Raw genomic sequence first — 15759 nt, forward strand, 5'->3', positions numbered from 1 at the left:
CAGTATTGGGCCATAGAACTACAAAAGAAAGCAATGCAGACACGATCTCTGCTTTCATGGAATTTACATTGTTATTAGGAGATAGACAAGTAAACAGACAACTAATGCTATGAAATAGACTATCACAGTGCTACATGTTCTCTAGAAAAGAGTGATTCAGCATACCCAATCCAATGGATTTAAATCACATAGGATATTTATGGGCTTATATAACTACAAGGTCAAGGATAAAACTGGTTTCATGTGCACAGCAAATAACAGGATGTGGGCCTTCATCATCCCTCTACAGTCTTCCACTGTGTTAGCTTTATTCCCAAGATCCACATAGTGAGACCTAACAAGTTGAGGTTCACACAATCACAACCCCAAATCAAGCAGAAGAGAAGACTTGCTCTTCTGAAAGGCCAAAGAAAATTCTTTGAGTCCCTATTGGTCCTGAGTGGTCTGGGTTGGCCATATACCATTCCAGATTGAATTACTAGTGACAGAGAAATGCTCTGGCTAAAAGGAAGCTCAGAGCATCTTAGCAAGACCAAAGGGGTAAATGCCTAAATAAAAATAAGGGTACTGTTATCATAAGAAGGGCAAGCAAGGGGCACCAGGCTTTCTCAATCAGAAGAGCATTCAACTCTTGACCTTGGGGTTATGAGTTCAAGCCCCACACTGGGTGTACAGATTACTTAAAAAAATAAAATCTTTTTAAAAAAGATGAAGAAGAAGGGCAAATGAGTGCTAGGAAGCAAACCAGCAAATGCCCAAACCAACAAATGTCCACAGAACCTGACCCAGACTTGGAGAGTTAATAAATACTTCCTGATGAACCCTAATTTGGTATCTGAATGATAAATACGAACTGGCAACACAGAAGAGTTTTGCATTCAGAGAGCATCCTAGACAGGGGAACAGAAGTGAAAATAGAATTTGGCAAAAAAAAAAAAAAAAACAAACCCTGGAAGGTACTGAATATATTGAGAGTAGAAAATAGAATAGTGAGAGATGAAGCTAACAGTGTTAGCAGGGACCATAACATGAAAGGCTTGATAAGCCTTGGTAAGGGGGTAGGACTTTTTAATCTTAAGAACAAAGAAAAGCCTTTAAGTAGTTTAGCAGTTACTTTGCCCACAGGTATAGATTTGGATGGATGGATTCTTATCTGATAGAGACTTGACTCCTATGGCAGATTTAGAAATGTAGAAAAGATCAAAAATACTTCAAAATGAATAGTATGATATAAAAAGGGAATTCTGTTGATAGACACTTAAGTAGCATTTACACGGAAATATGGTTTTAAAGATCTGATTTTACTTTCCAGGGCTTTGAAGGAAGTATTTAAAAATCTGTTTATGAGAGGTTTTAGTCATTATGATCGTCAGCTTAGAAATGATATATTAGTAATCACTACAATTATAGCTCAAAATCCTGGAACACCAATGATCGTAAGTATGAGTCAAATTGCATGAATTTTAGTTGTGGAAATAGCTTGAACGGGGGGAAGGATTCCTAAACAATGTTGTAATATTTATGAACTTGTGATAGCAAGATATTTTGTAATTTCATTATGGCCACCAGTAGTTCTGCCAATTCTCTGCCAGTTCTTTTGTAAACTTGAGATTCTCTTCATATTTTATAATTTGCTTACATATTTGCTATGTATGATGTGTTTCTTTCCTTGCTGGTGATATGAGTTTATATCTGGAACCATTTCTCTTTCACCTAAAGAATTTCCTTTCCCATTTCTTATGATGCAGATCTGCTAGCTGCTGGGAACAAATTCTCTTACTTTCTTTTATCTCAATACATCTTTAATTCAGCCTAATTATTGAAGTTTCAGAATATTGAATTCTAGTTTGAACACTTTTATATTTTACCACTTGAAGATACCATTCCGCTGTCTTCTGGCTTCATGTTTCTGATCAGAAGTATTTGTTTTTTCAATTTGTTTCCCCATGGACAATGTATCATTTTGCTTTCTGGCTATTTTTTAAGATTTTCACTCTACCTTTGGTTTCCATCAGTTTTACTATTATGTGCCAAGATGTGATTTTCTTTGTTTTTATCCTGCTTAAGATTCATTCATAGGGCTTCCTGAGTATGTAAACTGACTAAATTTGGAAATTTTTTTGATCATATTCTATAAGTATTTTATCAGCCCCATTCTCTCTCTCTCTCCCCTTCTGTAATTCAGATTACATGCATGTTTGTTGTGAGGCGTGTTCTCTTTTTTCAATCATTTTTCTCTCTATTCTTCAGATTAAATAATTTGTATTGGTCTATACAACTAAATTCACTGACTTTTTTCCCCTGTCATCTTCATTCCATTATTAATTATTAATCCCATCCAGTGCATTTTTATTCTAGATGTTGTCTTTTTTAGTTTTTAAATTTTTGTTTCCTTTTTATAGTTTCTATTTCTCTGCTGAGAGTTCCTGTCTTTCTGTTTATTCTGAGCCTTTTTACTGTGGATTCTGGTGTACTCCTCTGAAAAGTATTTATTCTTTTGTATTCATGGGCATTTAGTTAGGCTACTCATCCCTATGACAAATGGCAGGTCAAATCTCAGTTCATTTCTTTTAGCCTTACCTAGGATGCTTGAGTATTCTCTGCCCTGGCATGAATCAGGCATTAGCCAGACGTTTGGGAGCTTATACACAGAAGTTGAAGTTCCCTTTCTCTCTTTTATGGGATTTCCCCCTTCACTTTCCAGTAGCAGTAGTTGCCCTGAGAGTACCTCTGCCCTCTGAATATTCAAACCACTAAGATAACAGCTTTACTCTGAGTTGCAGGATCTACACAAGGTGTGGACTAGGTCCTGGCCTCTGTCTAAATGCCTTTTTTTTAACAAAAGGGAAACCCATGCAGTGCCATCTCCATCTTGACAGTTCTGACTCCCCTCTAGTAACTGCTTGGTTTTCATCACAAGACAGTTGTTTTTATATTTTGTTCCGAGTTTATAATTGTTACCTTCAGGAATATTTCTTATGGGAGCTACTCTGCCATCCCAGAAGCTGAGCCTTGGCATATTTTATAGTGTAAAAATCACTGAATGATTGACATCCCAGAGTAGAGCTCTTTGGCAATGATATCCATATAGCCATAAACTTTCTAAGTTGTATTTAAAGGAAATTGGTGAGGGGCGCCTGGGTGGCTCAATGGGTTAAAGCCTCTGCCTTCAGCTCAGGTCATGATCCCAAGCTCCTGGGATCGAGCCCCGCATCGGGCTCTCTGCTCAGTGGGGAGCCTGCTTCTCTCGCGCTCTCTCTCTCTCTCTGCCTGCCTCTCTGCCTACTTGTGATCTCTGTCTGTCAAATAAATAAATAAAATCTTAAAAAATAAATAAATAAAAATAAAGGAAATTTGTGAATGAAGGGTTCAATGCCATATCAGTGGTTCAGATAGAACTTATAATGTGTAAATGGGGGCAACAATCCTACCTAGCTTTCTAGTCAAGACTGCAATGCATGGGTAAACCTATATGTGTCTTTGGAGGCTCCTGCTTAGTTAATAAATTCTCATTAGCATCCTTGCAAGCATTCAGGTGAATTTTATGAGTCAAATAACATCTTCACATTTAAAGAAACCATATGGATCCTAAAGCAGTAGCACTGTAACACTGCAAGCTCAAAAACCTAGGGACTTGCCCCACTAAACTCTCCCGAATTACAAAGTCTAGCTAGGATATCTGTGGCAGAAATGTGTTCTCTCATGCTGAAATGTTTGCAATTCTGGTTATTCTTCAGGGTTTTTTATGTTAAGTAGAACCCATTAGACCTGATGAAACCATATAATGAGAGTGGTTGGGGTCAAGGTGGGAGGGGGGCTGTTTAAGAAGAAAAGCTGCTGAAAATAACTGTATCTTTTGCCCTTATTTTGTCACTTAAAGGTATAATACGATAATGAATTAGAAAAGTAATTTGTAGTCTTTTTTTTTTTAAGATTTAATTTATTTATTTGACAGAGATCACAAGCAGGCAGAGAGGCAGGCAGAGAGAGAGAGAAGAAAGCAGGCTCCCTGCTGAGCAGAGAGCCCGATGTGGGTCTCCATCCTAGGACTCTGGGATCATGACCCGATCTGAAGGCAGACGCTTTAACCCACTGAGCCACCCAGGCGCCTCAGTAATTTGTAGTATTAACACATTTTGGGTAATTACCAAATTTTAGTCAGCATCTTAAAATATACTCATAGAATAATATAAAAATACTTCTTAGAACCAACAGAAGTTTATATTAAATAAATTACAAGTTTATCTGGCTATATGTTTCCTGCTTTCATCCCTTTCTATTATTAGTACTTTATGAATTCAAATGAATGACAAGGGGAATCTGATAAAGATGATTAAATATTAGGTAAATATAAGCATCTGTAATTTCCATCTAATTCAATCATTCTTCTATGTATTTATATTAGGAATGTGGCTTTACCAGGGATTTGATACTATTTGCAACCTTTACAGAAGGTAAAAACCATAAAACTTTCAACCTATAATTATCTTGATGAGTCTTAAACATTACTTTATCTTTTACTTTTATTTTCTTTTTTTCCCCCTCACAGTTAAAAGTCAAAATCCTTTGGTGAAAGGTCTTAAGCTTTCTAATTCCTATGAAGATTTTGAATTGAAGAAATTGCTATTCAATATAATTGTGATCTTATGTAAAGATTTACCTACTATACAGGTAAAAAAAATAATAATAACCAAAATTAAAGCTAGTGTGTCTCACTTTGTAGTATAACTTTCTTAAAAGTCATGATTGCATCACCACTTCGTCATATCAGGGAGACAAACCATAAGTGACTCTTAATCTCACAAAACAAACAGGATTGCTGGGGGGAGGGAGGTTGGGAGAAGGGGGGTGGGGTTATGGACATTGGGGAGGGTATGTGCTTTGGTGAGTGCTGTGAAGTGTGTAAACCTGGCGATTCACAGACCTGTACCCCTGGGGATAAAAATATATGCTTATAAAAAATAAAAATAATTTTTAAAAAAAGTCATGATTGCAAATCTTTCATCAACCCATATGTTTACCATAGAAAGTAACTCTGGTCAGAATTTCATCTTATCAAAATTTCTTCTGCTTATCTGGTTAAATAAACAGTGAATTTACCAAATTTAAACCATATAAACCAAAAAAGGCAGGAGAACATTAGAAATTTATTTATGTATTTAGATCTCCAGGATAAGAAAACATAATATGAAAGAAAATCCATATAGGCCCATCTAGCCTAATAGGCTACCTCTGACCATACTGTGGTTAAAGCTTTAGTCAGGTGGAATGCAGTGCTATCATTTTTCAGCAATGTGATCCTGAATAAGCTGTTTAGTTTCTGTAAAACCCAGATTTTTAAAAATGTTTTATTTATTTATTTGAGAGAGAGGGGAGAGCACAAGTAGGCAGAGCAGCAGCAGAGGGAGAGGGAGAAGCGGGCTTCCCACTGAGCAGGGAGCCTGAGGCATGGCTCCTGGGATCATGACCTGAGCTGAAGGCAGATACTTAACCAACTGAGTCACCCAGGTGCCCCAATCCCAGATATCTTAATTTCAAAATGAGGATAACACCTATCTCATGGAATTATTATAAGGGTTAAGAGAGCTAAGAGAGCTCAGATTTTTTTGGTAATACCACTTTGAGGAACACACACATATATATACACTAAAATATGTTCAGAGAAGGAAAAAAATTGTCTTTGTTTCTACAGTTATAACTTTATTAATGATATCAAAATTATATACTCTATAGAATCTAAATGCATTTTCTGAAATGCCAAATAGAATATAATTACATAAAATATGGTTTTTTAGTACAGTGAAGTATTATCTATTAAAATCTCTCTGGAGACAAAATGTACATGACAGTTTAAAAACCACTTTAGTGGATTTCAGAGTCAAATGGCATAAAGAATATGGTGAGCTTCTTAAAGCACTGTGTGAGCAGTGGAATCAACTAATTTTTTTTATGTCATTTGTTTGTGGCCCAGTAATTGTAGTGATAATGAATTTGTGTACTGTTATTTGTGGTTCATGGAATATTTTGAAAACATTATCCACTTAATATTTATAGTAAGGCTAAAACTAGCTGTTGTTCTTAGTCCTGCTTCCTCCATTCTAAATCTTGCCTTCATTCCCTGTGGACTAGTACATTGTCATAATAGCTATGCATTTTTCTATTTTATTGAAATCATGGATTCAGCACAATTTTAAAATTCTAAGCATATAATTATAAGTATGGCTTGTGACCTGAGTGGCATCGATTGACTAGAATTTTTGTATAAGTTCTATTACAACTGCTTAAAAATTAGCCACAGTCATTATTTTGGAAAAATTACACTTTTATAGTGTACCATTGAGTCTGTGAAATGTTTCTTTTTCAAAAATGAAGGGAAGAGAGAAACTTCAGCAGTTTATTTGCCCCAAATTTTCTGCTTCTTTGGTTTGATCATAAGCAGGAGTCAAATTATATATATACGCGTAGACAAAAAAAAATTAACACTTATTTATATTATTGTCATCTAGAGAGTACATATCTGAGATAAGGGGATCATAGCCAACTTGTTGTTGTTTTTGTTTTTGTTTTGTTTTGGTTTTGGTACTTAATGTAGATTGGGCATCTTTAGGAAGGAAATTTTTTTTTTTAAATGACCCTAATAAAACATCACATTGGAAATCTTTAATTTTCTTAGATTAAATAAAATAGTTTTAATTATGTTTCTAACAAAGTAGTTTTTCCCCTTCCTCATAGCTGTTAATTGACGGCAAAGTTATCTTGGCTTTGTTTACCTATGTTAAAAAGCCTGAGAAACACAAGATAATGGAGTGGTCTGCAGCACAGTATGAAGAATTACAACTGCATGCAATTGCCACTTTGTCATCAGTGGCTCCTTTTTTAACCGAAGAGTATATGTTGTGTCAGGGAAATGCTCGAGTCCTTGCATTTCTAGAATGGTGTGAGAGTGAAGGTGAGTGATACCTATCAAAATTCTAATTTACATGTTTCAATTGAACTCTCAATATATTCATAGAAAAAATAAATAAAATTAATTAAAGAAAAGAAATAAAAATATATATCTTGTTTCCTGTGATTTTCACATGTTTACTGTTGTTTTAAAGAAAACTGAGATTTCATTTAAAGTCAGACACATTAGTAAATATCGTAACTGTAATTGATACATACCTCTAAGTAAAAGAAATCATTCATATAACTTGATTTAAATTTTTGTAGCATTAGGCTTATCCAACAATTATACTAAGTCCTGGAAATATTTTAAAGATTTTATTTATTTATTTGATAGAGACAGAGATCACAAGTAGGAAGAGAAGCAGGCAGAGAGAGAGGGGGAAGCAGGCTCCCCGCTGAGAAGAGAGTCCGATGCGGGGCTCAATCTCAGGACCCTGAGATCATGACCTGAGCGGAGGGCAGAGGCTTTAACCCATTGAGTCATCCAGGTGCCCCAGTCCTGGAAATTTTTTTTTTTTAAGATTTTATTTATTTATTTGACAGAGAGATCACAAGTAGGCAGAGAGAGGCAGGCAGAGAGAGAGAGAGAGAGAGGAAGAAGCAGGCTCCCTGCTGAGCAGAGAGCCCGACGTGGGACTCGATCCCAGGACTTTGAGATCATGACCTGAGCCAAAGGCAGTGGCTTAACCCACTGAGCCACCCAGGCGCCCCCTGGAAATATTTTAATCATTCATTCAACAAATATTTGTTGAGTACCTACTAGGTACTAATATTGTTTTAACTGCTAAGGATACATTTATATTCAAAATAAATAAAATCCCTACCTTCACAGAGCTTAAAATTCCCAACCAGAAGTAATGATTCCACATGTAGTATACCAAATTATTAGACTACCAATTTGTACAAATATTTTATTATAGCTCTCATCATTCTTAGAAAGGAAATAAATACTTTCTTTTAAAAAATGCTTATAAGAGAGATACTGCATTCTTTTCTGGTAGTTATTTTGCTGTGGAAATAATTTTATATGATACATTTTCAGTAGATCAAGAAAATCATATATCTGTGAGGATGGAAAATATTATAGCTGATTTTTTTAATTCTCTAGTTTCTAATATGCAGAATTACTAAATTTATTCTTGTTAAATTGCTATGCATTAAATAATTATTCTCTATCCTTTATATCATTTATGTTTACAAAAGACTATAAAGCAAAAGAGGAAATGCTGCCTAACATGGGGAAGCCTTATAGCTAACAGTTATTGAGTACTTACTGCATGGTAGGCCTTACACACCTCACAAGTATTAACTCATTTAGTCCTCACAACAGATCCAGAGGTTGGAGGTACTGTTACCATCCCAGGTGGTCACACGGGTAGAACTCAATCAGAAAAGTTAAATAACATGTTCTTGGTCACACAGGAAGTGTCAGATCAAGGATTTAGTACATGTAGTCTAGCTCTAGAACTTGCATTTTTAACCCATACACAATACTCAGAAGAGTATTTTTTTTTTTTTTTTTTAGTTTTAAACATGAAGAACCTTTTAAAGAAGGCATATTATTGTAAAGAAGAAAGGAGAACTTGCCTTGCTGTTTATCAAGACTTACCATAAAGCAATAATAATTTAAACTGTATGGTACTAGATAAGGAACAGACCAATGAAAAAGAATATATGGGAGGTTGGCATTAACAAACCTTCAATAAAAATAAAAATAAAAATTGGCTTCTTTCACCTTGTTAAAAAAAATCAAGTGCAAAATGAATTAAATCCCTAAATATAAAAAGTTAAACTATAAAATCTTAGAAGAAAACATGGGAAAATATCTTTATGATAACAGGGTAGGAAAAGACTTTGATAAACCAGAAGAATTTAAACTATATGGAAAATTAGTGCATTTAATAATGTAAAATTTAGAAATGCTATATGACTGAATCTGAATAAAATAATGATCTACAAAATGGGAGAATACATTTCTGACCCCTGTGACTAATAAAGGATTAGAATCCAGGCTCATAAAGAACTAAAAAAAGAAAATAACTCGGCAAAGAAGTAGATAAAGAATAGAGACTGCCAAGTCACAGACAAACTTTCAAATTTAAAAATAACATTAAAAGATGTTCAACGTTATTGGTAATCAGAGAAACACAAATTAAGATAATAATTAACTGTCATTTCCCATTTAACAGATTGGGAAAATCTATTAGTCTTGTACGTTGTGTTCATATAACCACTTTGAGAAGCAATTTAGGAACATTGGTAAAATTAAGTGTGGGTATACCCTATATGATTTTGGTGTCACATGGCGAAACCTTTCTCAGTGGGAATAAGAAAGTTCATTGTACCAGAATGTTCATTGTAGCAGTTTGTTCTAGTGAATGGATAAACTGTGATTTATTCATAAAATAATTGCTCAGGGGCACCTGCGTGGCTCAGTTGGTTAAGCATCGGACTCTTGATTTCACTCAGGTCATAATCTCAGGGCTGTGAGATTGAGCCCGGCATCAGGCTTCAGGCTGGGCATGAAGCTGGCTTAAGAGTCTCCCTCTCTCTCTTCCCATCCCACCTAAAACAAATAAAATGAATGCTGAAAGCAATTAAATGATTCAGATCTGCTTGTGACTATGTAAATACTTCAAAAAAACATAATTTTGAGTAATAGTAGCAAGTTACAAAAGATACAAGATGACACATTTGAGAAAAATTTTAAAGCATGTTTCTGTTCTGGGAATAGGAGGAGAAGGGGGAAAGGATAATATTTATTCCTCTAAAAAAAAACTAAAGAGTATGGCAAAATTTAACATCTGCTTAAACTTAAGAGTTAGATATATAAGGTAACTGATATGTTCTGTTTTATTTGAAATGTTTTTGCTTTAAATTTCTTGATGTAAAGTATTAAATTCTATTTCTCCACAGATTCCTTCTTTAGCCATGGCAATAGTTTTCATGGAACAGGTGGCCGTGCCAATAAGTTTGCCCAGATGCGTTACAGTTTAAGACTCTTGAGAGCCATGGTCTACACTGAGGATGAGACTATAAACAATGATCTTTGTGAAAAGGGAACAATTCAGCAACTGATAGGTAAAACACATTTAGTAGAATACTTATAAATTAGAGGTTTTGCTTAAAATGCTTTTTACAAATTTATTTTATCATTCTAGCCAAGAAACTCCTGAATATTCTCTTGGTTTTGTTTCATATTGTTGCTATAAGCCAATTTGTCTTTACTGAAACATCATGGTCACTCATTCTGTAAACATCTGTTTATTCCAGATACTATTTCATTTAGGATTATCTTTTTTTTTAATGGGCTACTGTTACCTTCATTTTTCTAGTAATAAGATGGCCACATTTTGGCTAGGATTTTGAAGTCATTTAAAAGAGGATAACATTGGGGCGCCTGGGTGGCTCAGTGGTTTGGGCTGCTGCCTTCAGCTCGGGTCATGATCTCAGGGTCCTGGGATCGAGCCCCGCATCGGGCTCCCTGCTCTGCAGGAAGCCTGCTTCCCTCTCTCTCTCTCTCTGCCTGCCTCTCTGCCTACTTATGATCTCTGTCTTTCAAATAAATAAATAAAATCTTTAAAAAAAAATAAAAATAAAAGAGGATAACATTACATTTTCCAGTGCATCTGACATACCAGAACACTAGTATGCTGGTATATATAGAAATGTACCTAGGAGATTCTTTTCTGTTATAATATAGCAGGATATCCTTGATTTTCAACTTAGAATTCACTATAATGAATCATCTTATCCCCAAAATACATACGTGTGAGCTTGGAATAAAGTTCAGAACTGAAAACAAACTATTGTTACCTTTGTTAATTAAAAAATTAATAATCCTCTGGCCCTAACTTTTCCTGACCTTGAAAAGATCTCTTTTGGGGGCGCCTGGGTGGCTTAGTTGGTTAAGCAGCTGCCTTCGACTCGGGTCATGATCCTGGAGGCCCAGGATTAAGTCCCACAGTGGGCTCCCTGTTCAGCAGAGAGTCTGCTTCTCCCTCTGACCTCTCCCCTCTCATGCTTTTTCTCTCTCAAATAAATAAATAAAATCTTAAAAAAAAAAAAAAAGATCTATTTTGGTCATACTCAAATTCACTGTTTGCCTCATGAGTATGAGATAATTTGCTGGATGTCAATTAATTATAAACACCTCCACCAAAACTCTTCAATCTGTTGAGCTAAAGTGCCTACTCTTCCATCACTAGTGGAGAATAGTGGTGCCATTTAATAGCAGTGTCCTTTAAAATAAGGATACTGAAAAGGGTGTTAAGTGAAAACATTTTTTTGTTGAGTTTACTGAGGATGACCAAACCTGAAAGTAGATTTTGTGTATGTGTGATTGTGAGTAAAGCAATGGAAGTTTATTAAGTGAAGATACAGAAAAAACTCTCAAGAGTGAGTGGGGTCCCAACAGTGTTGCCCCTGAAGTAGATTTTATCACTTCCATGCATGTTCCATTGTACAGAACTCAGTGTTAAGGTTACAACCTAACTGTATGGAGTCTAGAAAATACTATATTTCCTATGTCCAGATAAGAGTCTGAATCTTACCTGGGTAGGAGGTGTGAGGTAGAGAAAGGGGAAAACAAATACAGAAGGGTTCTTTCCTTAGGATTTTTTCCCTTTAACTTGAAAGAAGCTGATCTTCATCATGTGAGTTCTTAGAGGCAGTGGCCTTCCTTCACTTACTCAGTCTAACAGAGGACTTAACAAATAGTTTGCTCATCAAATAGTAATTGAATTGTTATTGCAAATGTTTATAATACCCTTTGTGCAGGCACTGGTGTCACAAATGTGTATAGAACAGGACACTGTGGACCTTGCCCTTAATGAGAATGGGAAAAAAAAAAAGTATACCCTAGAAAGATAGCATATGTTACCCTACACCATCAGTAAGTCCCCTAGTGAGTAAGAGAATACCACAGAAACCCAAAGGTTTCAGTCGTTTTTAAGGCTAGGTAATCTTGACAAGTACCTTTATTGAGCTTGGTGTAAGGGTAAAGCTAGTTTTGAGAGTGAAAAGAGGAGATGGTCTTTAAAGCAAGGGAACAGTATAAGCAGAGACATGGTATTAAAATATATATAACAGTGTTTTCAGAGCTAGCTGAAGTGAAGTCAGTTTTATGAAGTTTTATGAAGATATCTATCAACTATACTTCAATTTAAAATAATAAAAAACAGAAACTGGAAAAAATGTTTTATGGAAATAAGTAATGTGAGATATAATATGTCTAGTGAAGAGCCAAGTTAGAATTTTGAATAGCATCCTCTTTAGACATGGGGAGCCGTTAGTGATCTTGATCAGGGAGGTTATATGTATTGTGCTGTTTTAGGAAAAGGAATCTGGAAGAAATATGTCAGATGCATTAGAATAGAACAAGGAGAAAGTAAAGGCAGGAACTAAAGGATACTGAAATATGAAGGAAATAATTAAAAACATAACGTGTGTTATAGACAACACAGAATGTGACATGCCTACACTCAAGTAGGAAGGAGAATGAGATCATCTAGAAAGGTAAGCAGCCCTATGGCCAACCAGGTTGGATTCCTAGATGTTCCTAATAAAGGAGCATAGGCCCATCTGTTCCTGGCATGCTCCTCAACAGAGCCTTCAGCATGCTCAACTAGCCCTATCAGGGACTGATCCTGCACCTGTCATTCATACTAACAGGTCCAAGAATCATGCTCTCAGGGCCAGCTATGGTAATAAACTGTGATTTCCCTGTCCTCTTACTTTGGAACATGAGTCCAGCCCTTCTTGGTAATGTCAATGACCCCTTTAACAGAGAAGCAATGATTTTTGCTCTTGATTTAAAGCTTAAAAGAAAATTCCTTTTTGCAGCAAAATTTTATTGTGACTGTCATCCCATCAGTGTAAGTGGCTCTTTTCTAGTCTTTCTAAATTTTTAGTAGAAGCAGGGGAGAGATTTCAAAGGACATGGGAATACTGCTACCTAAAGTTATTGAAAACACCTCCCAGTAAACATAAGGAGAGGACACAGAAAGAAATAACAGGAAGAGAAAATACACTTAGAGAGGTCTTCCACCTTTGCCTAAAATTGACCCTGTTAACCATGAAGAGATGAGCAAGCTGTGATCAGGCATTTTAGTCATATATTTGCAAAGCACTCATTTCTGCCTCATGTTGTTCTGCATATTTCTATAAACAGTTTTGTTTGCTGCACAAAGTATCAGGTCGTTAGGGCATCTTTTAATAATATTCCATTAATTCTGTATTAGAAATGCTATATATGTATTCAGAGCTCAAAGAATCCTTTTATCATCTTCTGTTTACAGCTTCTACATAACTGTTCAATTCAAACAGCTCCCTTTAAAATAAGTTCTCTAATTGAAATTTTGTAAGAAAGGATTTATTTTTTTTAAAGAAGGAATTTCAAAACAGTATTTGATCAAAATAAAAATACAATGTCTGATGAGTTTACATTCTTTCAATTTTTCCACACCAGGAGTTTTTAAAAATACAATAAGCAAGTCTAATGACAAAGAAGAAGCCATTGTTTTGGAAATTCAATCTGATATATTACTTATTTTATCTGGTCTTTGTGAACATCATATTCCTAGGAAGGTATGTATGCCTGTGAATCAAAGTTTTGTTCAGATCTTCCAATGACCTAGCACTATAAACTGTTTCTTGGTGTCCATAAATGTTGGTGTTTTTTAATCTTGTGAGGATTTAATTTAATATTCCTTTTTATAAGGAGAATATAATTGTATGCAATAAAGTATATATTTGTGTATATATATATATATCTTAAGTGTATATTTCAGTAGGTTTTGATGAATGCATACACCCATTTAACCAATATCTCAATTAAAACAGAGACAACTATTACTTCCTATGAAATTCTTTCATGCCACTTAGTAGCTATCCCACCTATTTGCCTTCTGGTGACCACTGTTCTGATTTCTATCCCCGTAAAATAAGTATTGCCTATTCTTTTACTTTATATGAATGGAACCACATTCATATAAATGTGATTGACTCTTTTGTATCTGGTCCTGTCATCACCACATTTCTGAAATATACCTATGTTATTACAGGTATCAGCAGCCCATTCCTTTTTGTTGCTGAGCAGTTTTTCTTTGTTTGAATATACCCAATTTTTTTCTCCATTCCCCTATTGATTAATACTTAGGTTTTATCCATTTGGGACTATATGTATAAACCTTCAGTGAACATTTTTGTAGTAGTCTTTCTGTGGACATAATGCTTTCATTTCTTCTAGATAAATACTGGGGAATACAATTAATGTTCATTAAGTAGGTATATGTTTTTAAGAAACTGGCAAACAGTTCTTCCAAAGTGACTATCACATTATAAATGTTGTTTTGAGTTTAAATTGGGTTCAGGGTGATGGGTATGTGATGAGCACTGAGTGTGGTATGTAACAGATGAATCACTAAATTCTATACCTGAAACCAATATTATACTGTATGTTAACTAAATGGAATTTAAATAAAAACTTAAAGAAAAAAAATCAGGTTTATACTAGAACTAAAAGTTAGAAAAAAGAGCTTATTTCCCTTTGATCTTTTTAAATTTATAGCAAACTCTGAGTCTCTAAGTTTGATAACTTAAATAATTTAATAAAAGAATTGGAAAGATAAAAAAATTAAAATTGTGAAATTTCCAATAGAGAGATTTTAGGGAGAGGCAACAAGAACAGTAAATGCATACCTAGCTTTGAGCTTTGGTCCAGCTTTTTCTTATACTCTGCCACCCTATGCCTTTCTTCTGGAAAAACACTCATTGTCTTGCTTACTAGGTACCAGAACTGAACTACAAAACAGTGAGAAAGGTAATTGGTAAATAACAAGTAATAACTGGCAATAACGTAATATAAATTACTAAAGGTTTTAGTTATCATTTATATATTTATTTCTCTCTTGGGAGTATTAAAAAGTCTTCCCTGATAGAATTTTAGCCTCTTAAAATTAGTTTTGCTCTCGTATTCATCTGACAGGATATTGGACTACATTTATTATAAAGCAGAAGAAAACCATAGGGTAAGCTTATGGTTTATTTTTTAAAAAAAAGAAAGGGAAAAATCAAAAAAATAGAAAGGGACATTAAGCTGGCATGTTGATTGATGCCATTTCTAAAAATTATTAGCTTTATAATAATTGGTCTTAAATTCCTATGGGTGCAAATTTGAAAAAAATATTTGTATAAAAATAACAATGTTCTATTTTTCTCATACAAAAAGTTTTAGGGGACAATATGAAACAGGAAAGGATTAGATGATTCCAAAAAATAATTTTAAATAAATCTCCTAGGAAATTTTTGGGACTGAAGGAGTGGATATAATTCTTCATGTAATGAAAACAGATCCCACAAAGTTACGGACTGGATTAGGCTATAATGTACTTCTTCTTAGTACATTGGACAGTATTTGGTGAGTATTACTGTACCCAAGCTAGAACCACAATACAAGAAAATTACTTCTATGCTATTTGTTGATTATATTTAAACATGATATTTAAGATTTCTATCTAATTTTGATAAACTATACAAACTTATAAGAAATAAAGCCTAGAAAAAATTAACACTGTAGCTTGAATAGTAATAAAAATTAATCCTCATATGCATGATAGAGGAGGGAAAATTTTTGGTGCTACAATTTCTTCATGGGTTAGATAGATTTAAATCAGTTGAAATATGTTTCTGTACTATAATTTAAGCTTCAGTAAAAATTTGCTTGATTTATAAAAAGCATTCTTCCCTCAAAACCATACCAGAAAGATAACTCTTCCAACACCTTTTCCAATAGTCCAGAAATGACAGTTA

At 34.6% G+C, this 15759-nt stretch overlaps 1 protein-coding gene across 7 annotated transcripts in view; it reads left to right on the plus strand.

The window, feature by feature from the left end:
* Positions 1 to 15759, plus strand: part of CFAP69 (cilia and flagella associated protein 69) — a 51790-nt gene that overhangs the window by 22300 nt on the left and 13731 nt on the right. For all 7 annotated transcript variants that reach the window (XM_045062680.1, XM_045062682.1, XM_045062679.1 and 4 more), the window contains 7 exons: positions 1313 to 1436; positions 4406 to 4454; positions 4550 to 4671; positions 6733 to 6949; positions 9865 to 10029; positions 13418 to 13536; positions 15249 to 15367. In XM_045062680.1, coding sequence (XP_044918615.1) covers positions 1313 to 1436; positions 4406 to 4454; positions 4550 to 4671; positions 6733 to 6949; positions 9865 to 10029; positions 13418 to 13536; positions 15249 to 15367 — 915 coding nt within the window. The remainder of the gene's footprint in view (positions 1 to 1312; positions 1437 to 4405; positions 4455 to 4549; positions 4672 to 6732; positions 6950 to 9864; positions 10030 to 13417; positions 13537 to 15248; positions 15368 to 15759) is intronic.

The sequence above is a fragment of the Mustela putorius genome, unplaced genomic scaffold (assembly GCF_011764305.1).
Source record: "Mustela putorius furo isolate JIRA1106 unplaced genomic scaffold, ASM1176430v1.1 tig00003845_pilon_pilon_pilon, whole genome shotgun sequence".
Taxonomy (NCBI): domain Eukaryota; kingdom Metazoa; phylum Chordata; class Mammalia; order Carnivora; family Mustelidae; genus Mustela; species Mustela putorius.